Source organism: Gobio gobio (assembly GCF_949357685.1).
Source record: "Gobio gobio genome assembly, chromosome: 19".
NCBI lineage: Eukaryota > Metazoa > Chordata > Actinopteri > Cypriniformes > Gobionidae > Gobio > Gobio gobio.
Genome location: NC_137112.1, coordinates 47,919,498 through 47,946,365, shown reverse-complemented (window position 1 = coordinate 47,946,365; position 26,868 = coordinate 47,919,498). Strand labels below are relative to the sequence as shown.

The window sequence follows — 26,868 nt, the reverse complement described above, 5'->3', positions numbered from 1 at the left end:
GTCAAGTTTGCTTTTTATAAATACAATGATTGCGTAGAGAACGTCGTACGCCTTCTTTTGTGCGTACGCAACGTTTATTAATGAGGCCCCTGGTCACCAGATCGCAAAACAGAATGAAAAAGTGCTCTCTGACCATTATTTCCTTTCTAGGCTAAACAAGCTTTGTGCCTCTCTCCTGTGGTAATATTCACGTGAAACAGCATTCACATACAAAACACTGGGTTAGTAAAATAACGAAATAATTTTTATTAAAAGTAGAAAATAGTATTTATGTAAAGAGATATATTAAAATAAAAAGAGCTCAACTCTTAAGTGGAAGGTAGCTATTTTTACCCCCTCAAGTGCAATTGATTTGGGTTAGTAAAAATAACTAAATGATAGTTTTAAGTAGAAAATAGTATTTATGTAAAGAGATATAGTAAAACACACACACACGACGATATCATCGACCGTCAACTGCCGATTTAGGGGACATCGCCCAACCCTAGTTTAGAATTAGCACCAATTCGGGGGCGGTTGCTTGAATTGTGGGTTCATTAGCCTATTACTCTTAGTGAAAAACACAACAACAAAACAGTGCAATGAGAAACTCACTTAAATAGGCACTTTTTCATTTCGTTTTGAAACCAAATCTTCCGCGATCATCTTGTCTGTCAGCTCTTCGCTCTCGTGATAAATGAAATCTGACTCGTTTGCGCTGCGACTCTCGTTCGGCTCTCGCTGTATTAGCCAAACACGTTCAGTTTTAAAATTGTAGTGTCTGTTCTCTAACTGAACTCAATTACTATAAAAATGAACACGACGGTGGGCAAGAGATGTAACCGGTGGGAGTGGCCTCGTAGGGCAGCGAAGAAAGTGCATTCTGGGAGTTGTTGTCTTTCATCCATATTAGGGATCGACCGATATGGATTTTTTAGTGCCAATGCCGATACCGATTTTTTTTCATCAGCCTTAGCCGATGACAGATACGGGCTGCCGATTTTCTTGAGCCGATATTTGGAGCCGATACTGCTTTTGCCCCCTTAATTTACAACATAAAAATTACACAATGATCATGATGATAACATTTAAAATTTACAATTTAAAAAAGGAACATTTATTGAACTAAAAAAAACAATATTTAACAAATAGTAAAAACAGGTGAGGTAGAACAAGAAAAAAAGAGTTCAGTGGTGAAAATAAATATTTAAGCATAAATAAAATAATCACACTATTGCACACAGTATCAACAAGCGAGCAGCATAATAAAGTGCACACTGACTGTACTATACTTCATTTTAAAACTATTTACAACCTAGTCATTTAATGGTTACACTCTAAAAAATGCTGGGTTAAAAATAACCCAAGTTGGGTTGAATATGGACTAACCCAGCAATTGGGTTGTTTTGACCCAGCGGTTGGGTTAAATGTTTGCTTAAAACAACCCAATCGCTGGGTTAAAACAACCCAATTGCTGGATTAGTCCATTTTCAACCCAACTTGGGTTATTTTTAACCCAGCATTTTTTATAGTGTAGGTGCACTTCACTTAATCTCTTGTAGAGCAACACCAGCGGTAATACAGGAAAAAATCTCCCAATGCTCCAATTGAAACTTCAGTCTTTCCACCTTTTACCATCGTGTCAATTCTCAATTGATTTTGATTAATATGCGCGAGGTAGAGCGAGACAGTTTGAAGACGGTGAGAGCTGCCCTTTGGACGCCTGTCTGGAAATAATGCAGGGAAAAAAATATCGGCCATCTGAAATAATGTCACATTTCTACTACATAAATGACCCAGTTTAAATACACATTCATCTTTCCAGCGGTGAAGTGCCCCTTTAAATGATCTGCACATTTGTGATCTCCGCAGGACTCTGCAGAACTATCTGGCATGGATGCTCATCATGGAGAGGGTCAGCAGTATGAGCCGCCGCTTCAAAGACGTGAGAGCACACTACAGAAAGGTCAGTCGCACTCTGAACTAACACAAACAGACGAGCTCTCATGGCATTTAACTGCGCCTGCCTTTAAGGGCGTTTTCACACCTGCCTTGTTTGGTCCGGATTTTCTGACTTTTCAGTTTGGTCCGAATCAAAATGACCGGTGTGAAACCTCCACCGTAACACGGTCCGGATCAAACAGACGAAATTTGGTCCGACGAAAAGAGGTCGTCTCAGTCCGGATCAAACTGAACAAAGGTTCGGTTCGTTTCTAGTGTGAAAGCATTTTCTGTGTGGTTCACACTTTCAGAGCATTTACAGGAAGTTCCTGTTTATGTTTAAATATTATAATGTTATTTTTAAATTTCATCTCGGCTACATTGATTATGAAAAGTGAAAAGATGCGCAATATGTCATAAGACAGAAGGTCAGAAATGATTTTGAACGAAATTTTGTATGATTTTGCTTAGAAAGCCTTTCTTTAAAGTGAATTTCGTTTTGTATAAATTGTATCCTAATTTTAATCAACGTTTAATCAGATAATTGCCTGGATTTAATAAATAAGAAGCTAATAGTCTATAGCAGACAATAATGGCGGGAGCGATCACATGCTTTGAACTGGAGCGCGTCTCAAATAAACCCAAACTCAGCAGATACTCGTCTCACAAACATGAGAAATATGTGAATATAAAGCTTGAAATGTCCACTTTTAAACGTAACGAATAAAAAATAGTACAGCAATGTGCACTGTTCACTAGTGGCGGCGATATGCGTCCGTTCATTCATTCTTGTCAAAGACGCGTCAGACGCACGTCCGTTTACAAACCAATCAGTGTCCAGATGCCGATAGATGAAGACGAGTGGACTCAAGTGTGTCATGTTCAGTTCTTTAGTGCGATCGCATAATTACAATGTGACCAAACCAAAACTAACCCAATGTATAAAATGTATCAAAACATGAACTTCGGTTCGGATCTTGGTGCGACTCTCAGGTGTGAAAACGCCCTAAAACTCAGTTTTGGTGATCCGCGCTCATGTATCTTCTGTTATTAGCTGATCTTTAATCTTATGTTATATATTATTTTATTTGCTTTTGATGTTTACTATAATGCGTGTTTATTTTAAAACACTTTGAACTGCATTTCTTGTTTCAGTCCAATAGGTTCTATTTATGTTTATTACACGGCTCTTTGGAATACTTGATTATGATTGGCCAGTCACGACATTCCGAGGTGTGTTATTGTCATGGCAAAGCATGCTGGGAAATAGAAATCCCAGCCCAGTTTCAATTCAATTTAAGTTTATCTAAATTTAAAAGAAACAAGTTCATATAACTCAAACCCATGAAACCATTCGGATTACTTAAAATGTGTCCATTTTGTGAACTCAAAAGAAAAAGAAAGTGCTAAATACTCATAAAAGTTAATTTGATTGAACAAATTGGTTTTATTTAAGTTTACTCTACTCAACCCAATTATTTTGAGCGTTAGGGTTTACAGTGACGATTGTTTTGTACACTTCAATGGATTATAAGATAGTAAACAGGTACGATTTCAAAGCAGTTTCATCTCAAATTAATATCTCTTGCCCACCGTAATTATTCATGCGGTTAAAAGCGGCGTAATAAGTGGTATGACTGTACTTTATACCTTAAATGTTCAACTAGTTTGAACTTGTTCAGTCGTCTTGGTTTAAAAGCCACTTGCTAGCAACGGGTTTCTTCGCAGAAGCATTGCGTTTAGTGAGCTGATTAAAGTCGGCATGAAACGGAAGTTGAGATTGTCTTTTTTTCCTTATTGTGACATATATCCGAGTGAAACAGCTTCTGAAATTAGAAAAAATTTAGGGCGGGGCTTGATTTCGTTCTTCGGGAATTGATTGGATTGTTGGAAGTTGGGCGTTGCTAACAAAAAATGGAGGCAGATTTGAATGTCAAACTGGAAGCCATATTAATCTTGGACTAAATCGGCCACCGTAGGAGTTAAAACGAAATCGGAATTGAGAGGAACAGAAACTAATATTCACTGGATGGTCATATACCTTTTCACCACTAGATGGGGGAAAATATCACACAGTGTAGCTTTAAGCCTTTTATGGCTTTATTGCTGTAAAACTTTTTTTCAGCTCTCCCTTATAAGGGGGGCGCGCCGTAAGCGCATTCAGCTGTTCGTCCGACTATATTGAGTATTTTTTAATAAAAAAAGCTTTTAATTCTCATATATTTCTCTCTTTTTGCCTCAAGTCCTTCCTGAAGACGGTATTTCATATTGCTACAATCAGTGACGGGTTTCTGAGAGGCGGGGCAGAAACGAGACAGGGGGAGATAACCCCGCCCGCACGCCATAGCCCCGCCCTCACGCCATAGCCCCGCCCTCACACCATAGCCCCGCCCTCACGCCATAGCCCCGCCCTCACACCATAGCCCCGCCCCCATGCCATAGCCCCGCCCTCACGCCATAGTACATGACCAGGAGAGAAGAGAAGTCGTTCCGATGGGGGAGGGAAAGTTAACGTATTTGATTAAAGATTATAAGGGTAAATAATTTTTTTTAAATTAATGAAGTGCACAGATAAATCATTTATAGTAAACACTACAATATTAAATATATAATATATAAATAATAGTGCTGGGAATCGATTAATTTTTTTTTACGAATTAATCAAATTTTTTTCTGTAATTAATCGCGATTATTCGCAAGTTCTTAATATTTTAAGTTTTTAATATTTTGATATTGTAATAATTTCAGTTACTCTCCAAATTAATGAAGAAACAATTTAAAGACAGTATATTTTAAATATGTGTTGTAATGGCATGTTTTTCTGAATGAAGGCCAGTATCACTGATGTCTCTATGAAACATTAATGACGTCACATTACAGTATAACTGAAAGCTGCCAATCTCAACATTTATTAGGCTTTAAAAAAACTAGTTTTAATTTAAGTGAACTTAAAACAATCTTTACATAAACCCATTATAATAAATGTTATTTTTACCTGTGGCCTTCCCTGTTAGACATATACCGAAATGTAATAGTTATCAAACACTATTCTTAACTGCATAAATAATAAATGAAATATAGATTAATCATCATTAAAGCTACAGTTTTCTCTGTTCCCGTTGTTCTGTGATGAACATTAATGACAGACATCATCAGTGCTGCTGTCACTTTAAGATCAGCCGCTGATGAACATGACGCATGATCTCATTTCCTCACAACTCTTTAAGTTAATTTAAGACGTTATTTAACTAATTTAAGACTCATAATATGAGAAGACTCAATTCTCTGTGTTGTTTTTATTGTTTGTTCAAGAGCAAAAGAGAACTCAATGTGAGCAGGTGTGTGTGTGTGTGTCAGAGTGTCCCTCGATTATGGCTGACATGAGACGCAGCCACACAGACAGGACACTGACACACACACACACACACACACACACACACACACACACACACACACACACACACACACACACACACACACACACACACACACACACACACACACACACACACACACACACACACACACACAGGACATTGGTATACAGCGTGTTCTCTTGTGTCTTGTCGCGCTTGGAAGCATTTACATAAATAGCGTGATCATGTAACGCTAGGCAAAAATGGATATAAAAACAGACACTGCGTTATTTGCGTTAAATATTTGTAATGCGTTAAGCTGAAAAAATTAATTGCCCGCGTTAACGCGTTAATTTGCCCAGCCCTAAAAAATACGAATAGTAAAATTTGATTTCATGCCGACTTTAAGTATTTCAACAAAAATCTATATTTTGTGTCCAATTATTTCCTTACACCGTGTCCACACCAGACGCCAGCAGCATGACGTGACAAACTCCTGACAGTGGGCAGATGCCCGTTCTATTTCTGATGTACTTAAAGCACTATACTTCTGACACGAAGAAGAACAAATGGATTTTCAACGGCACTTCCAGCCTCAAGCTGTTGCGGCACGGAAATAGCCTCGTTATATGCGGGATAATGTACATCCAGCTCGAAATAAACTCCTTCAGGATGATGCAAGACCCCTGTACTTCACGTCAGGGTCCTGATCGCCCTGTCTGGGTTTATGCTGCGATAACAACAGGCTGGATGTACATCACCCCTTACTTAAAGGGTTAGTTCACAAAAATGAAAATTCTGTCATTAATTCCTCACCCTCATGTGGTTGGACACCCGTCAGACCTCCGTTCATCTTCAGACACAAATGAAGATATTTTAGTGTAAAGCTGATGCTGAGAAAGGCTTCAGATAGGCCTCCATTTGCATTCAGTACATTTACACTCACAAGACCCATAAAAGGCTCTTAAAACGTCGTTACAAAGTCCATCTCACCACAGTGACTCTACAATAACTTTACGATGCGACGACAATAGTTTTTGTGCGAAAAAAAAATCTAAATAACACCTTTATCCAACTTGTTCTTGTCTTCCGTGTGTGCCTCCACGACGCATGCGTGAGAATATGACGCAGATCCGGCGTTCGGGAATCCATGAAATGCACACTTTAGCCACATTTTGAGAACTGGGCCGAGACCTAAAGCACGATCAATGTAGAATCCAACAGCTGAGATACTCGCGTCTTCCTCTGCTTGTAAACAATTCGCTTCTGGGTCATGTGTCCGAACGCCGGATCTGCGTCATATTCTCACGCATGCGTCGTGGAGACACACACGGAAGACAAGAACAAGTTGGATAAAGGTGTTATTTTGATTTTTTTTGCGCACAAAAACTATTGTCGTCGCATCGTACAATTATTGTAGAGTCACTGTGGTGAGATGGACTTTGTAACGACGTTTTAAGTGCCTTTTATGGGTCTTGTGAGTGTAAATGTACTGAATCCCAATGGAGGCCTATCTGAAGCCTTTCTCAGCATCAGCTTTACACTAAAATATCTTCATTTGAGTCTGAAGATGAACGGAGGTCTGACGGGTGTCGAACGACATGAGGGTGAGGAATTAATGACAGAATTTTCATTTTTGGGTGAACTAACCCTTTAACACAGGGTGTTCTCAACATTGTTTTGGTCCCATTTTTCTTCATTGCATCATGTGTGTGTTCACTCAGGCGTTGCATGGCACTACGGTAGAGGAGGCGAGGTGGAGAGACTGTGTCCGTTATGTCCAGGGCAACATGGAGAACGCCGTCGGGGCTCTATACGTCCGGGAAACCTTCTCTGGAAACAGCAAACGTATGGTAAGACCAAAACACCACCTAAAAACACACACCGCTAGACATAACAGGAACATCCTTCTTCAATGCATTACGCAATCAGATTGACATGGATTTAGACTGTTCGGATGACGAGTGGTTTGACTGTAAGTCATCTCAGTATATTTTTAATCTTGGATGATTTTATGTAAATCTGCATTGAATATATACACTCACCTAAAGGATTATTAGGAACACCTGTTCAATTTCTCATTAATGCAATTATCTAATCAACCAATCACATGGCAGTTGCTTCAATGCATTTAGGGGTGTGGTCCTGGTCAAGACAATCTCCTGAACTCCACACTGAATGTCGGAATGGGAAAGAAAGGAGATTTAAGACATTTTGAGTGTGGCATGGTTGTTGGTGGAGTATTTCACAATCTGCTCAGTTACTGGGATTTTCACGCACAACCATTTCTAGGGTTTACAAAGAATGGTGTGAGAAGGGAAAAACCTCCAGTATGCGGCAGTCCTGTGGGAGAAAATGCCTTGTTGATGCTAGAGGTCAGAGGAGAATGGGCCGACTGATTCAAGCTGATAGAAGAGCAACTTTGACTGAAATAACCTCTCGTTACAACCGAGGTTTGCAGCAAAGCATTTGTGAAGCCACAACACACACAACCTTGAGGCGGATGGGCTACAACAGCAGAAGACCCCACCGGGTACCACTCATATCCACTACAAATAGGAAAAAGAGGCGACAATTTGTGCCCTGGATGTGCATCCCACAAATCTCCATCCACTGCAAGATGCTCTCCTATCAATATGGGCCAACATTTCTAAAGAATGCTTTCAGCACTTTGTTGAATCAATGTCACGTAGAATTAAGGCAGTTCTAAAGGGGAAGGTGGTCAAACACAGTATTAGTATGGTGTTCCTAATAATCCTTTAGGTGAGTGTATATGTATGTGGCTTTATATAGTATTTCTAGGACAGTTGAGCTATTTGAAAACGGGCAACTTCAAGTTTACTTAAAGGGTACATAACACACTGCCAATCTCATGTTAATCTCGAATACCTATAGAGTAGGATTGCATTCTTCATATCTCCGAAGAGTCTTTAGTTTTATCAGATTTATAAAAGACAGATTCGCTGTACCGATTCTTTCCGAAAACAGCCGAGCTTGTGGAGGCGTGCAGTGGGCGGAGCTAAAGAGCCACAATACATCATGGCATTATCCCTGGATAGCTTTCGATTCTCTATACGTTGGTGTTGTTGATATTATATGCACGTACCCGCCGATTGCCAACAAAACACACACATTTGATGCAGTTTCACTCACCGCCTGCGGTTTACACTCGTGACTGGGAACAAACACACACACTTGCAAACTGCATCTACGGTTTCCTTAAAGCTACACTGTGTAACTTTTTTTAGTTTATTCTTAGCTAAAAACACTTAGTTCTTTCAAAAATATATGTGCTCATTAATGTATATTTTCTTCTTTCAAGTAATAAAGTATTCTCGTAAGTTTATAATATGCCATTGTAAATACATACGGGTGAGGGTTCGAATGCAGGTCGCCATGTTGCCCCTCCATCTTGAAAGTACATTAGCCAAAGAGGGACATTCCCGTAAATTCAAGCTTCGCCTTTGGCGTTTTAACACTCGATGGCACCGTGTCCAATGTGGACGAGGTCGAACTGGAATTCATGTTAATCTTGGACTAAATCAGCCACCGTAGGAGTTAAAACGAAATCGGAATTGAGAGGAACAGAAACTAATATTCACTGGATGGTCATATACCAGTTCACCACTAGATGGGGGAAAATATCACACAGTGTAGCTTTAACCGCTGGGTTATTTGGGAAGCTGAACAATGTTAGCTTTCCTCACTAACAGAAACACACTTCTTTAGTGACATTGTTGATTTGGTGGTCTAATAAAAAACCGTCCGTGGTTCCCGTAACCGAACGAAGCTCGTTGATGGGCGCAATCTTGCTCTCGCTCTGGTTGATGTGAGCACTCGCTCATCCGGGAGAAGTGCCCATACAAGCAATTCCGCCCTTTATGACATCATACAAGGCCATAATCTGAAAAAAACTTTCCGAAACTTGTTTGAATTGAGTGTATTTGGCATAGAAATACTCCGTCATACGCCTAGGGTGACCACCTGTCCCGCTTTGCGTTGTACCGCACAGCATTTTCACCCCTTGTCCCGCATGTCGCATATTGAGAAAATGTCCCGCATTTTCACCAGTCTATTGATTTTTAATGATCATATTGAGAAAACATGCATGCGTTCTTTTGCCTTTTTAAGAAAGCATTTTATTTATTATTTTTGCGGCATCGTTTTTCACCTATATTTAACAGCGCTTCGTCAGAAGTACATCCCGCCTTACACAAATACAAAAGCCATTTTTTAAACTATATCCAATGGTTGAAAAGAAAGGAGTAAACACGGTCACTAGTAGGTTGTGACGGCTGTCAATATATATATATAGATAGGCTATATTAATATATAAGATTAACTAATTTAATGTTGTTTTATTTGTTTCATTATTTATTTAGTTGGATTTTAGTTGCACTTGGTCAGAACTGTTTCAAAAGTAGTTATCTGCATGATGCCTGTTGCCTTTGGGCTCAGTGATGTTGAATTTAAGATTATACAACAGTTTCAGGTTATGTTTTAGTGTTGGTAACATGTCCCACATTGTCCCACACAAACTTAGTAATCGTCCCACATTTGGTTTGTTTGATGGTGGTCACCCTACATACGCCCAACTCGTTTTTTTTGTTGTTGCCATGTTTAGCATGGGAATCCAACTCTTTCACAGTGTGAATAAGTCAGAATGCATGAGATAGCATTAGACCCCCCCCTTTAAAAAGTGTCTCTCCGCTTTTGTTCAGGTGGGTGAGCTGATCAAAAAGATTCAGGAAGCTTATGTGGAAACATTGGAAGAATTGAGCTGGATGGATGAACAATCCAAGGAGAAGGCCAGAGAGAAGGTAAGATGGTTTTAATCATGACCAGTGCTGGAAGTGGGGCGCACCTCTACATTTTACTCTTAAAGGGATAGTTCACCCAAAAATGAAAATTAGCCCATGATTTACTCTCCCTCAAGTCATCCGAGGTGTGTATGACATTCTTCTTTCAGACGAATAAAATCTGAGTTATATTAAAAAAGTTCTGGCTAATCCAAGCATTATAATGCCAGTAATAGTTGCTCTTTTTTTGAAGTCCATAAAACATCTGTCCGTCATATAACTGCTCCACGCGGCTCCGGGGTGTTAATACAGGCGTTTGTGTAAAAAAAATATCTATATTTAAAAATGTATTTCATTTTTTCCTATGGCTCTGCTTCAGCCGTCCCCGCGCCATCACTTCCGGCGAATAAGGTCAAAATACCGGCGTGATCATAGATATATACATAGATTCCTCATTAGTGCCTGCGCGGATCAGTCGAATGAGGCATCTACGTATATATATCTTTGATCGTGCCAGTATTTTGACCTTATTCGCCGGAAGTTATGGCACTGGGAATACTAGATGACATTCGTCTGATAAAAAATAACATAAATACTGTTGGGTTTCTCGCAGAAACCGATGGTTTCGTGTCTTAAGACATCAATGTGTCTCACGAGCCGCAGGGTTTAATAAGGATTCGTATGTCTGTGTGTTTTTACTCTCATTGCTCTCATCCTCTAAAATATCCCTATTGATATCATTATATGACTATCACACTGCAACGGCTGGAGTTAAACATCTTCATTTGTGTTCGACTGAAGAAACAAACACACTTACATCTCTGATGCCCTGGGGGTGAGCAGATCAACATAAACATTTCGTTTTTGGGTGAACTATCCCTTTAAGCTAGCCTGACATCATCATACTCAACGCTAGTCAGAATATGAGTCTGATCTGCTCCGTTGGGCTGTGATTATGGGGCGTGTTTCAACCGAGCCAGGAAAGACCTCAATTGGATAGACCTACAACCAATCAGAGCAACGGAGCGACGCATAACATTAGTTGTCAAATGTCAACAGAACTCAACTGCACTGTGTTGCCATGTCCGCGGGTTGAAGCGACCCCAATTATGTGATATACAGACCCAGGAATGCAAATTTTATCAGGCAACCCTGCCAAAATAACACATATTTTACCCCCCAAATGCTTTTTTCACGGAGAACCCCCCCTGGAAAGCTATTGGGCTTGTTTTTAGCTAGTTTTGAGGAACGTTAGCAATTGGGCGAGTTTTGTTGTAAACACTTGGCAACCCTGTCTGCCCGCACACTGGAATAAGTAGCCTAGCGTTAGAAGAAGAAAATGAGTGTAAACAATCTTTGCCGGTGTTGTAAAAAAGAATTTAAGGATACACAGAGTACTTACCAACACCATCATCATTTCTGAGAGAAATAGTAGAGGTGAACGCATATACGAACAAGTTCTCCGTTTAGGATTAGAACAAATTCAACCCAAGCGGCTTTGATGACGTGGATGATTACGTTACTGTTTATCATCTGTCCGTCATCGTCTAAAGCCCGCCCTGATGATTTCATTGGTCCGAACAGTTTCTGTTCAGGCATAATTACTTCTCTATTGAGAAAGTCCAGACCGAACTGCCCGAGTTAAAATGTTGTGGGACACGCCTCTTGAAGCAGGGCATTCAGCCACAGGGCAAACAGCAGTATTGAAAAAATGCCTTTTATTTCTAAATTATGACATTTTATGATGTAAAAGTCATACTAACAATATAAGTACACCTCAGGAAACATTATAAAATAATAGAAAAATGCCATGCCATGGGACCTTTAAAGTTTGAAGTTATCGCAGTCTTTTCCTCAATTGTGCGATTACACACACAACATTTGGCGCTGCTCTTTTCAGCATTAGATGCAAAATCCGTGTAGGCAAACTTCACGACAAATGTCAACATTTAGCCCGCGAATAATGCACGAGAATGCGGCGTAAAGTGAGTGACGTCAGTGAGTGTGTTGTCAAGCAAGGAGAGCGAGCGGTAGCAGTGTCTGTCTGTGAGGGAAAACATAGATCACGGCCGGTCTTGGGAGCCCAAAACAGGAAAAGTGTAACAACTTACATCAAATTTTGATAACCTATTTAGTCAGAAACAACGTAATTAATTTGATGAATGCTCAAGTGCGATTTTATATATCCTCGAGACTCGAGTCCAAGTCGAGTCACGAGTCCAGAGAACGGAGTCTCGAGTCACAAGCATGTATATATTTAAGAAAAAAATAATTTTATATATAAAACATTTATATATTATAGATTATATAAATGTATATATGTATATACATGCAAATATTTCTTAAATATATACATGAATGTGTGTGTATTTATATATAAATAATAATTAACAGAGTACACACACACATATATTATGTAAACACAATCTTTTATTTTGGATGCAATTAATCGCGATTAATCTTTTGACAGCCCTAATTATTATATTTACTCTTACTATCCTACAGCCTTGAGTTATTCTCTCTTTCCAACCTCCTGTTTTGCAGGCCATGGCGATATCAGAACAGATCGGTTATCCCGACCACATCCTTGAGGAGGAAAATAAGAAACTGGACGAGGAATACACACACGTATGGAAACTATTGAGCTCAATATAAATGACCATTCAAACCAGCTTATATCTCATTCACATAAATACAAGAATGATGGCAGAAATACATCTATGTTCTGTTTCTGCTCACAGCTTAATTTCAGTGAGGAGAACTACTTTGAGAACATTCTGGAAAACCTGGCAGCATCAGCCCAGAAAGGTCATAAAAAGCTGAGGGAGCCTGTGGATCCTGACATGTAGGAAACATAAATATATGCTTGAAAGACAGTTTTCCCTTTCTTGACCCATCACTGAATCATTTCTCTTTTTCTCTTTGTCTCTATGAATGTTTTAGGTGGATTATTGGTGCGGCTTTGGTCAACGCATTCTACTCGCACAACAGAAACCAGATTGGTAAATTCATATACAGTAGTTAGAAATATAGCCATACAGAATATACTATTATATATAATAATCGATCCTATATTCTATAGTATCAGAGGTGGGTAGAGTAGACAAAATCTGTACTCAAGTAAAAGTACAAGTACTTACGGAAATATTTACTCAAGTAAAAGTAAAAGTAACAATCATAATATTTACTTGAGTAAGAGTAAAAAAGTATTCGATGAGAAAACTACTCAAGTAGTTAGTTACTAGTTACTTTCGATCTGATTGATAAGAAGCGAAAACCCTGAATTTCAGGCTACTTGGAGAGCTTTCACACACCTCTCGGTAACACTTTACAATAAGGTTGTATTAGTTAACATTAGTTAATGTATTAGTTAACATGAACTAACCATGAACAACACCTCTGTTCAGCATTAGTTCATCTTTGTCAACGTTAGTTCATAAAAATCCAGCTGTTCATGGTTTATTCATGTTAGTTCACAGTGCTTTGACTAATGTTAACAATATTTGAATAATGCATTAGTAAATGTTTAAATTAACATAAAGATAAATAAGTGCTTTATAAGTGCAGTTCATTATTAGTTCATGTTAACTAATGTAAGCTAATGAACCTTATATATATGTGTATGTGTGTGTGTGTGTGTGTGTGTGTGTGTGTGTGTGATTAATGGTTAAACAGTGTAAATTAATGGTGTGCTGGGCTAACTAGAGCTCTTCTTAAAACATACTTTGTTCTTATATTTGTATAAGTATATAGGCTATTCTTTAGGTAGGAATAAAATACAATACCGTTTTTATTTGTATGTATTTTCTACACTTAAGACAGGTGTCTGTCCGGATTTGTGTATTTGCAAGACGTCCCATTAGGCTATTCAATTTGTTTCGTTTTGTGAAGAAAAGGATATGTAAATGTGAAGATGTGAACGTTTGTTCGTGGACGTGTTGTTTGGAGGATTCAAACGATTTGTCATTGCTTGCACAAGAGCGCATATGAGGAAAACACTCGGACAGTGTGTGAAATAGTATTATAATAAGGGAAAATTTCCCATAGTTACCAAATGACCGTTAATAGTGTTCAAATATAGGCATCATTGTGACACTTACCGCTACATGTTCTTTTCAGGGTGGAATTCTTGTATGCTGAGATGTCAGTTCGTTTTGGTGCACACAACATGCATCGCATTATGAAACTATTCTTTTTGACATCTTGGAGTGAAAACATAGACTGAACTTGAGGCCACGGGTGATCTGCCTCCCGTAGCTCACACACATCTTCCTCTGCTTCGGCCATCATCTTCCGACTAAACGCGCGCTAATTATAAGCGGGTGATGCAACCTCTCGCGAAGCAGCCACTCCAACGTTTTGCGAGACTTGCGAAAGTCATATTAATTTATTTTAATATATATAATATAATTATTACCATTTGACAGTAACGGAGGAACGCCACCGAATGTAACTAAGTAAAAGTACAGTTTTTTCACAAGAAATTTACTTAGTAAGAGTAAAAGTACCCATCTTTAAATCTACTCTAAAAGTACAAGTTACCCAAAAAATTTACTCAAGTAAATGTAACGAAGTAAATGTAATTCGTTACTACCCACCTCTGTATAGTATAAGTTAACACTATATTAGTTAACATGACCTAACAAGGAATAATATTTCTACAGCTGCCATGACATGCTGTTGAAATTTTCTAGTTAAATATTGGACATTAACGCCATCCCAAGTTGATACATTTAATATAACAAATCTGCAATATGCCAGCCTATAAGCCGCTCTTAAACCCTGTAGTTGAGGCCTGGATGTGTTTGGTTCGTCATGAAGACGCTGTTTTCAGTGCAGCGAATCCACTTTGCATGGATAAGGATGAGGACTGGAAAAAAACATAGTAATGGACATTTTGTTTCTGACATGTGCTGTAAGAGGTAGACCAATCACAACACACTGGGTCATCTGACCAATCAGAGCAGAGTTGACCAATCACAACAGACTGGGTCATCTGACCAATCAGAGCGGAGTTGACCATGAGAGCAGAGTAGATCAATCTACTTGAGTCTAGGGATGGGCGAAACCACTTATTTTGTTTTCGATACGATACCGATACTTTCAAGGCCAGTATCAACGATATCGATACCGATACGATACTTCTAAACTGAACTTTTTCATTATTAAATGTATTAAATTATTAAAATTACTAAGAGTAAAATGGGTAAAGATACCCACTTAACATCATATTTGAAAAGTATTTTAACATTCAATATGCCTTAATTGCAACTTATTAGATCATATTTTTGTTTACACATGGTTAAAATATGTTTACTTGTAGTGGTAACCATGGACATTTACAAATACTAGTTGAACTATGGTCACTGTAGTAAAAAATAATAATTAAACATAATTTTTATTAAAATTAGTTACAGAATAAAACATGATCAAAATCAACTTTTAACATTAAATTTAAAGAGTGTAATTGCACTACAAGGCTACAATTTCTATTTTCTATTTGTTTATTGGGAAACTCAAACATGTTTTTTTGTCTGCTGGAGAGCATTATTCTGGGCTGCGTTTCCAAAAGCATCAATGGTTTCTTAAGATAGTTTTGGGAAACGCAGACCTGTTTAAATACAGTGTCATCAGTGACCGAACGCTCTCTCTGTGATTGGCTGGTTCTGTCTTGCAGCATTTGCATGCGTTCAGATGAGCAGGAAAATAGTCCTATACTACACAACTGTTCAGTAACATAGGTTATTCGTGTTGTATGCATAAAATAATCTCTTTAAATAAACAAAATTACCAAGAAAAAAAACACCTTAATATCGATATTTTATTTGATTATCGATTATTTTCGATGCTCACATCAGTATCGATATATCGATACTTCATATTGATACGCCCATCTCTACTTGAGTCAAATGCAAAACACATTTCTACGGATGTTGTCTTAATTTCTATTTTTGACCAGTGCGTTATATTCCTGTCACACAGCGCTTATGTTCTTTCCCGCTATCATATCGGATCTGCACACATCGGTCAGAGTTGAATAGATACGATTAAAGTGTTTACATGCCCATTTATTGCGATTAAAATCAGCACACGTTTTACTCTGATCATGAGCTGAATGTCATCAGTGTGGTTGTAGTATTGCGTGAGGCAAACATGAGGCAGATCTTTCCACAAGCGAAGGCCACAAACGCATTGTCCAAACGCGTGTGTTTTGTGAAGTGTGTGTCTTGGTCAGACTTCCCCTAAACTGCTGAGGGCTCTCCATATAAATGCTTCCTCAGCCCATCCTCATAATGGCCCCAATGCCTGTAGTGCTTCTCTGTTGTAGATTAAACAGAGCTAGTTTCAGGCTCCAGTGCCCACAAAGCTTGTGCTTCCAGAGATGGGCTGCGGACGCCAAGCGCTGGCTATTCAGACTGCGTTAATACCCAGATTACAAAAGCCAAGTGATTATGCAGATTTTCAGCGGGAGAAATTTCCACATAATTACTCTTAGATTGCACATTTTAATGTTCCTGGACAATCTGGAAAACACTTCAAGCTGAATTGCTATTTTAGAGAGAAGAGCGCCAGCTGTAGCTGTGGCATTTCCAGCCCTTTATTCCATAGCTGGAGGACGGCACAGTCTTTCTGTCCTTCTCATATTGTTTCTGCCATGCAGTGTGTGCCATTCACATCACATTCTTTCAACTATGAGCACTTTTAGAGTCTCTTAAAGGGTTAGTTCACCCAAAAATAAAAATAATGTCATTTATTCCTCACCCCCTTCATCTTCAGAACACAAATGAAGATATTTGTGTTGAAATCTGAAGGCTCAGTGAGGTCTGCATAGACAGCAATTTACACTCTCAAGATCCATTAATGTACTAAAAATATATTTAAATCAGTTCATGTGAGTACAGTGGTTCAATATTAATATTATAAAGCGACGAGAGTATTATTAGTGCGGCAAAAAACCAAGAAATAACAACTTATATAGTGATGGCCGATTTCAAAACACTGCTTCATGAAGCTTCTGAGGGTATCGAATCAACGAGTCGATTCAGTGGTTCGGAGGGTATCGAATCAGCGAGTCGATTTCAGCGGTTCGGAGTGTATCGAATCAGCGAGTCGATTCAACGGTTCGGAGGGTATCGAATCAGCGAGTCGATTCAGCGGTTCGGAGTGTATCGAATCAGCGAGTCGATTCAGTGGTTCGGAGGGTATCGAATCAGCGAGTCGATTCACTGGTTCGGAGGGTATCGAATCAGCGAGTCGATTCAGTGGTTCGGAGTGTATCGAGTCGATTCAGTGGTTCAGAGTGTATCGAATCAGCGAGTCGATTCAGTGGTTCGGAGGGTATCGAATCAGCGAGTCGATTCAGCGGTTCGGAGGGTATTGAATCAGCGAGTCGATTCAGTGGTTCAGAGCGTATCGAATCAGCGAGTCGATTCAGTGGTTCGGAGCGTATCGAATCAGCGAGTCGATTCAGTGGTTCGGAGTGTATGGAATCAGCGAGTCGATTCAGTGGTTCGGAGGGTATCGAATCAGCGAGTCGATTCAGTGGTTCGGGGGGTATGGAATCAGCGAGTCGATTCAGTGGTTCGGAGGGTATGGAATCAGCGAGTCGATTCAGTGGTTCGGAGGGTATCGAGTCGATTCTGTGGTTTAGAGTGTATCGAATCAGCGAGTCGATTCAGTGGTTCGGAGGGTATCGAATCAGCGAGTCGATTCAGCGGTTCGGAGGGTATCGAATCAGCGAGTCGATTCAGCGGTTCGGAGTGTATCAAATCAGTGAGTCGATTCAGTGGTTCGGAGGGTATTGAATCAGCGAGTCGATTCAGTGGTTCGGAGTGTATGGAATCAGCGAGTCGATTCAGTGGTTCGGAGGGTATTGAATCAGCGAGTCGATTCAATGGTTCAGAGGGTATGGAATCAGCGAGTCGATTCAGCGGTTCGGAGTGTATTGAATCAGCGAGTCGATTCAGTGGTTCGGAGTGTATGGAATCAGCGAGTCGATTCAGTGGTTCGGAGGGTATCGAATCAGCGAGTTGATTCAGCGGTTCGGAGGATATCTAGTCAGCGAGTCGATTCAGTGGTTCAGAACATATCGAGTCATATTGATTCGATACGTTCTGAAGCACTGAATCGACTCGCTGATTCGATACGCTCTGAACCACTGAATCGACTCGCTGATTCGATTCGTTCCAAACCGCTGAATCGACTCACTGACTCAATATACTCAGAACCATTGAATTGACTCGCTGATTCGATATGCTCCGAACCACTGAATTGACTCGATGATTCAATATGCTCCGAACCACTGAATTGACTCGCTGATTCGATACGCTCCGAAACACTGAATTGACTCGCTGATTCTATACGCTCCGAACCACTGAATTGACTCGCTGATTCGGTACGCTCCGAACCACTGGATTGACTCGCTTATTCGATACGCTCCGAACAGCTGAATCGACTCGCTGACTCCATACCCTCAGAACCACTGAATTGACTCGCTGATTCGATACGCTCCGGACCACTGAATTGACTCGCTGATTCGATCCGCTCCGAACCGATGAATCAACTCGCTGACTTGATACGCTCCGAACCGCTCAATCGACTCGCTGATTCGATACGCTCCGAACCGCTGAAACGACTCACTGATTCGATACGCTCTGAACCACTGAATCGACTCGCTGATTCAATATGCTCCGAACCACTGAATTGACTCGCTGATTCGATACGTTCCGAACCGCTGAATCGACTCGCTAACTCGATAAACTCCGAACCACTGAATTGACTCGCTGATACGATACGCTCCGAACCACTGAATAGACTCGCTAATTCGATATGCTCCGAACCACTGAATCGACTCGCTGATTCGATACGCTCTGAACCACTGAATCGACTAGCTGATTTGATACGCTCCGAACCACTGAATCGACTCGCTGATTTGATACACTCTGAACCACTGAATTGACTCGCTGATTCGATACGCTCTGAACCACTGAATCGACTCGCTGATTTGATATGCTCTGAACCACTGAATCGACACGCTGATTCGATACGCTCCGAACCAATGAATCGACTCGCTGACTCGATACCCTCCGAACTAAGGAATCGACTCGCGGATTCGATACTCTCTGAACCACTGAATCGACTCGCTGATTCGATACGCTCCGAACCACTGAATTGACTCGCTGACTCGATACACTCCGAACCAATGAATCGACTCGCTGATTTGATATGCTCCGAACCACTGAATCGACTCGCTGATACGATACGCTCCGAACCAATTAATCGACTCGCTGATTCAATACCCTCCGAACCAAGGAATCGACTCGCTGACTCGATACCCGCTGAACCACTGAATCGACTCGCTGATTCGATACGCTCCGAACCAATGAATCGACTCGCTGATTCGATACGCTCCAAACCACTGAATCGACTCGCTGATTCGATACACTCCGAACCACTGAATCGACTTGCTGATTCAATACGCTCCGAACCACTGAATCGACTCGCTGATTTGATACACTCTGAACAACTGAATCAATTCGCTGATTGGATGGGCTCCGAACCACTGAATCGACTCGCTGATTCGATACCCTCTGAACCACTGAATCGACTCGCTGATTCGATACGCTCTGAACCACTGAATCGACTCGCTGATTCGATACACTCTGAACCACTGAATCGACTCGCTGATACGCTCTGAACCACTGAATCAACTCGCTGATTCGATACCCTCCGAACCACTGAATCGACTCACTGATTCGAATACTCTCCGAACCACTGAATCGACTCGCTGATTTGATACACTCTGAAACACTGAATCAATTCGCTGATTGGATGTGCTCCGAACCACTGAATCGACTCGCTGATTCGATACCCTCTGATCCACTGAATCGACTCGCTGATTCGATACGCTCTGAACCACTGAATCGACTCGCTGATTCGATACACTCTGAACCACTGAATCGACTCGCTGATACGCTCTGAACCACTGAATCAACTCGCTGATTCGATACCCTCCGAACCACTGAATCGACTCGCTGATTCGATACACTCCGAAGCTTCATGAAGCAGTGTTTTGAAATCGGCCATCACTATATAAGTCGTAATTTAGTTTTTTGGGCCACCAAAAATATTCTCGTTGTTTTATAATATTAATATTGAACCACTGTACTCACATGGACTGATTTAAATAAGTTTTTAGTACATTAATGGATCTTGAGAGTGTAAATTGCTGTCTATGCAGACCTCACTGAGCCTTCAGATTTCAACACAAATATCTTCATTTGTGTTCTGAAGATGAACGGTCTTATGGGTGTGGAACGGCATGAGGGTGAGGAATAAATGAATGTCCTCCAACTACTGACATTTCTTCTGAACCAACAAATGTCAAATCCCTGTGCATGCTGTGATGGAAATTACATGTTAAACATTCGTGGAAAATAGACTCCTGTGTCTTGTTGTTAAGGCTAATTTCATAGCTAGAATGCATCCTAAATGCACCCAATTATATGAGAGTACAACATGCTTTGCATAATTTGACTGAACATTTGCACATCTTGATTGGAAGTGAATGTTTTGGTTCTGTTTCCGTCTACCTGAGTTTGTCTGTGTTCCCGAGTTAGTTTTTGTGTCATGTGCATCCCTACAGCCACAGCGTGACAACAATAAACATAATTAGTGATATGTACCTTGATTTTCTTCAAACATTACATCTCATATTTCACAGACATTGTTTTCTCATGGGTAAATATAAACACTAACATTTAATATATATTAATCAGATTTTTTTCTGTAATTAATCGCGATTAATCTCAAGCTTTTAATATTTTTTGGAGTTTTTAATATTTTGTAGGGCTGTCAAAAGATTAATCGCGATTAATCGCATCCAAAATAAAAGTTTGTGTTTACATAATATATGTGTGTGTACTCTGTTAATTATTATTTATATATAAATACACACACAAGCATGTATATATTTAAGAAAAAAATATTTTTATATATAAAACATTTATATTTATATATATTATAGATTATATAAATGTATATACATGCAAATATTTCTTAAATATATACATGAATGTGTGTGTATTTATATATAAATAATAATTAACAGAGTACACACACATATATTATGTAAACACAAACTTTTATTTTGGATGCGATTAATCACGATTAATCTTTTGACAGCCCTAATATTTTGATATTGTAATAATTTCAGTTACTCTCCAAATAAATGAAGAAACAATTTAAAGACCGCATATTTTAAATATGTGTTGTAATGGCATGTTTTTATGAATGAAGGCCAGTATCACTGATACTAATGTCTCTATGAAACGTTAAAGGTGCACTATGTAAAATATCAAAAAACCACTAGGCCAGTGTTATATATTTTGTTCAGTTGAGTACTTACAATATCCCAAATGTTTCCAAATATTTGTAAATCGTGAGAAATTGCTATTTTCCCGCTATACGTTATATGCTATACATCCCGCTGCTCGCGAGGTGTGTGTTGCGTTCATCTTATTACCAATGGCTCCAGCGGTTCCTCAGCTCCACAACACTCGTCCTGCTTCTGCTTCACTACAGTAACGTTAATAATCACATCCATCAACATGATTTCTGCCCGAGTCCTGTCCCGACTCTTTCCCACCGGCTGTGAGCTGAAGACCACATGTCCCAAGATTCTGCGCTCAAACGTGCCGTCATCAAACTACGCCTTTGTCTTGAACAGGCGACCTCTAGTGGACAGAAAAGTCACATAGTGCAGCTTTAATTACATTACATTACAGTATAAATGAAAGCTACCAATTTCAACATTTATTAGGCTTTAAAAAAACAACTTTTAATTTAAGTGAACTTAAAACAATCTTTACATAAACCCATTATAATAAATGTTAATTTACTTCCCTGTTAGAGATCGATTCAGCGGTTTGGACCGTTATGAATCAGTGAGTCGATTCAGCGGTTTGGAGCGTTATGAATCAGTGAGTCGATTCAGCGGTTTGGAGCGTTATGAATCAGTGAGTCGATTCAGCGGTTTGGACCGTTATGAATCAGTGAGTCGATTCAGCGGTTTGGAGCGCTATGAATCAGTGAGTCGATTCAGCGGTTTGGAGCGTTATGAATCAGTGAGTCGATTCAGCGGTTTGGACCGTTATGAATCAGTGAGTTGATTCAGCGGTTTGGAGTGCTATGAATCAGTGAGTCAATTCAGCGGTTTGGAGCGTTATGAATAAGTGAGTCGATTCAGCGGTTTGGAGCGTTATGAATCAGTGAGTCGATTCAGCGGTTTGGATCGCCAAAGTCACGTATTTCAGCAGTTTGACACACGATCTGAATCATGAATCGACTCACTGATTCATAACGCTTCGAAGCTTCATGATGCCGTGTTTTGAAATCGGTCATCGCTATATAAGTCGTTATTTAGGTTTTTTTTGCGCACAAAAACTATTCTCGCCGCTTCATAAAGTTATTTTAGAACCACTGTAGTGAGATGGACTTTGTAACTTTAGTCTTTAGTGTCTTTTAAGGGTCTTGAGAGTGTAAAGTTGAGCCAATGGAGGCCTTTCAGAGCATCAGATTTACACTAAAATATCTTCATTTGTGTCTGAAGATGAACGGAGGTCTGACGGGTGTCCAACCACATGAGGGTCAGTCATTAATGACAGAATTTACATTTTTGGGTGAACTAACCCTTCAAGAGATTGCACTTTGTGCATTGGAAGCACTCAAATGTCGGTTTTGTAAAGCTACCTCTGTAAAACAGGAAGTTATTTATAAATGTTTTCAGAAGTTGTAGCTTATTCCTTTTGTAAAGCTACAGAACTTGTTTGACTCAATGTTTTGTAAATTTGAGCCATGTGTTTATTAAGATCTTCAATAAAACAAGATGAGAACTTAAATATTCCAGCACTTTCTGTGATGTAGTGCTTTTTTTCTCTTTTTCATCAAACCGCAGTTTTTGCAAGTTCCCACAATTTTATCGTATAAAATTGCATAAATATCCTGCATTTTCCATCGCATTTTTTAAGAAAACGTGCCGCATAATCAAGGATTTTTGCCCGCAACAATCACAAAAAAAAAGCCGCATTTTTCTGGAAGGACTGTTTTAAGATCGGCCGCTGCGAACATGACCCTTGACGCGCTGTCACACGCATCTTATTTTCTCATGTTCATTTAAGACGTTATTTAACTCATTTAAGACTCCTATCATGAGAATACTGAATGGCGTTTTGGCAACTTTCTCTGTGTTGTTGTTATTGTTTGTTCAAGAGCGAAAGAGAACTCGATGTGTGCACGAGACTGACGCAAATCTTTCTGTGCGTCGTGTGTGTGTGTGTGTGTCAGCTAACGTTAGCTCCCAAAGGGGCTGCGTTCGAAATCGTGTACTATGTGAGTAGGTACTTCATTTGAATGTGAACGAACTTCGCAACCGTTAAAAAAGGTACGTTCTATATAGTATGAATGAATGTAGTATGAATGTAATCCGGACGTACTACATCCGCCATGTTGTCATGATCATGTGACCTACCAGCGTCAGTTGCGTCCCATGCCCTCCATTCATAAATCCTCTCCCGTGGCCTCATGGAATAGTAAGTGTCCATCGTATGCGCACTTCAGAATCTCGCCAGAAGTAGTAGACTTTTTGCCTACTTTGAATTCGGACACATTAAATGGTTTCACCCTCTGGGGTTCTTCGGTCATTTCTGACCCAATTTTTTTTTTTTAAATGTTAAAAATCGTAGCTTCATCGGAATGGTCCGAAACTTGGTGACTTTATTGGTACTTGGTGTATGAACAGCCAAAAAATTGGGGACAGGATTTGAAAAGTCTAAATGGTCGTAAAAAAAATAGTCACACTCAGGACCTTCGGGTCAAAAATGACCCCCATGGGAAATGAATGGGAAATTGGCAAAATATGAAAATACAGAGTTTTTTGGGCATACAATCTGCAAATCAGCCAGGATGCAGAAAAAAAGGACTCAACAGTGAAGGGGTGAATCTCTAAAACATCAAGAGTGCAAAACAGACAAAAAAACTCACACACACACATAAAAACACAATTAGCTTTTGGAATGGCACGCGTTAATAAGTGTGTGTGTATGTGAGTTTTTTTGTCTGTTTTGCACTCTTGATGTTTTAGAGATTCACCCCTTCACTGTTGAGTCCTTTTTTTCTGCATCCTGGCTGATTTGTAGATTGTATGCACAAAAAAACCAATTTCCCATTCATTTCCTATGGGGGTCATTTTTGACCCGAAGGTCCTGAGTGTGACTATTTTTTTTTTACGACCACTTAGACTTTTCAAATCCTGTCCCCAATTTTTTGGGTGTTCATTTACCAAGTACCAATAAAGTCACCAAGTTTCGGACCATTCCGATGAAGCAACGATTTTATTTTATTTTATATAAAACGCAAGATCCACTATAGTGGTAAAAATGTGCTATTGCGTGATAAAGATGCTCAATGTGTCCACCGGATGGCACCGATATCATTAAAAAAATTGCTTTCATGAGACCTAGGCTTGACTCTAAAATTAAATAATATATATAATTTTTTTATTATATTCAATGGGAAAAAATGGGACATAATTATTGCATAAATATTAATTATAAATCATAAAATTATCTCAAAACATCAAAAAAGAAAAAATATTATTGAACAAAAATATATTTAATTGATTTTACTCAAATCTTTTTTATCTTAATCCCGCCCTCCATAAATGAAGAACCCCAGAGGGTTAAAAGCATTTACATGAATAAGAGCGTGATCATATAATGTAATGCTGGGGGAAAATGGATATAAAAACGGACGCTGCATTAATTCTTTTTAATGCGTTAAACTGAAAAAATTAATCGCCTGCGTTAATGCGATAATTTGCACAGCACTAATATATATATATATATATTATTATAGGGAAAATTGTTGATTGATGTAACAACTAAGCACTGTGGCATCCAATATAAATAGTTTGTACACAATAAATATTGAAACTTCTTTATGCTAAATATAAATATGTTAATATAAATCATACTTTAGAAGATACATTTTACATTAAATAAGATACTATATTCAATGCATTCTCTGAAAATAAGACATTTTGCTTCTTAAGACCTCATATTTTAAATATAAAAATAATATAAATATACCATGCTAAATTATCATACTTTAGAACATGAAATGTACATATAGTTTTATTTTTAAAAAAAAATCTACTAATTTTGAACTAGTGTTTTAATTAGAAAAAAAGCTGAAATCTATTAGTTTTAATGAAAAACAATGAACCTCTGGGACATAAAAGTGTCCAAAGTTAACACTCTACTTCTATTAAAATGAGTTGTTTTCTCATGTGGCTCAATTAGTATCTCAAAAACGCATTTCCTGGTCAATTATCCATGCATTATGCCGAATTCTATCTCTTATTCATCTTTCTTTCCTTCAGTGTTTCCTGCTGGCATCCTCCAGCCTCCGTTCTTCAGTGAAAAACAGCTGCAAGCTCTAAACTTCGGTGGAATTGGGATGGTTATAGGACATGAAATCACTCATGGATTTGACGATCACGGTAATATGGCTCTCATCTGATGGATTGTACTAATTATCAGTTAGCTGTGGATGAATGAACTATGTGGATTGTCAAACTCTGTGCTAATGTACGGCTTTTAAATATCACAGATACACTGTTCTCCATTGGACATGTGGAAGAGCAACCACAGCGCTTGTCTGTTTAAAATATGGCTGTGTTAAATTCAATATTTATTTTCATAGGCCGGAATTTCGACAAGGACGGGAACATGAACAACTGGTGGAGCAACTACTCCGCCGAGCAGTTTGAGGATCAGTCTAAATGCATGGTGGAGCAATACGGCAAATTCAGCTGGAAACTCGCAGGAGGCCAGAACGTAAGTTGAACCTCGGTACAGTATGGAGAAAATCTGCATATGAACGTGAAAACTAACAAAACTTGTGTTTGTTACAATACTATGTGAGTCCCATCTAAGCAGCAATGAAATGAAATGCAGAGAAAATTTAACTTTTGGTGACATTCATTTGCAAGATTTGATTTACAGTAAGATACATAAGATACTGTACTCAGTGCGTTCTCTGAAAACAAGTCTACCTTATGGACATTTTGTGTCTTTTAAGACTTCATTACTGGATGAATCAGCGTTTTTGAACAAATCTCTTGAATTAACGATTCAATGACTCACTCATAAAGACTTCACTTGTTTCATTACTGGATGAATCAGCGTTTTTGAACAAATCTCTTGAATGAATGATTCAATGACTCACTCATAAAGACTTCACTTGTTTCATTACTGGATGAATCAGTGTTTTTGAACGAGTCTCTTGTATGAATGATTCAATAACTCACTCATAAAGTTTTCACTTGTTTCATTACTGGATAAATCAGTGTTTTTGAACAAATCTCTTCAGTGAATGATTCAATGACTCACTCATAAAGTTTTCACTTGTTTCATTACTGGATAAATCAGTGTTTTTGAACAAATCTCTTCAGTGAATGATTCAATGACTCACTCATAAAGTTTTCACTTGTTTCATTACTGGATAAATCAGCGTTTTTGAACAAATCTCTTGAATGAATGATTCAATGACTCACTCATAAAGACTTCACTTGTTTCATTACTGGATGAATCAGTGTTTTTGAACGAGTCTCTTGTATGAATGATTCAATAACTCACTCATAAAGTTTTCACTTGTTTCATTACTGGATAAATCAGTGTTTTTGAACAAATCTCTTCAGTGAATGATTCAATGACTCACTCATAAAGACTTCA

The 26,868-nt window shown here is 39.0% G+C and overlaps 1 protein-coding gene across 1 annotated transcript in view; it reads left to right on the top strand.

Annotated features, from left to right (window-relative positions):
• The window catches only part of mmel1 (membrane metallo-endopeptidase-like 1), a 61,528-nt gene that overhangs the window by 24,086 nt on the left and 10,574 nt on the right, over positions 1-26,868 (top strand). The window contains exons 13-20 of the mRNA XM_079844313.1: positions 1,852-1,945; positions 7,001-7,129; positions 9,998-10,096; positions 12,620-12,703; positions 12,817-12,920; positions 13,019-13,077; positions 25,515-25,634; positions 25,838-25,971. Of these exons, the coding sequence (XP_079700439.1) occupies positions 1,852-1,945; positions 7,001-7,129; positions 9,998-10,096; positions 12,620-12,703; positions 12,817-12,920; positions 13,019-13,077; positions 25,515-25,634; positions 25,838-25,971 (823 nt within the window). The remainder of the gene's footprint in view (positions 1-1,851; positions 1,946-7,000; positions 7,130-9,997; positions 10,097-12,619; positions 12,704-12,816; positions 12,921-13,018; positions 13,078-25,514; positions 25,635-25,837; positions 25,972-26,868) is intronic.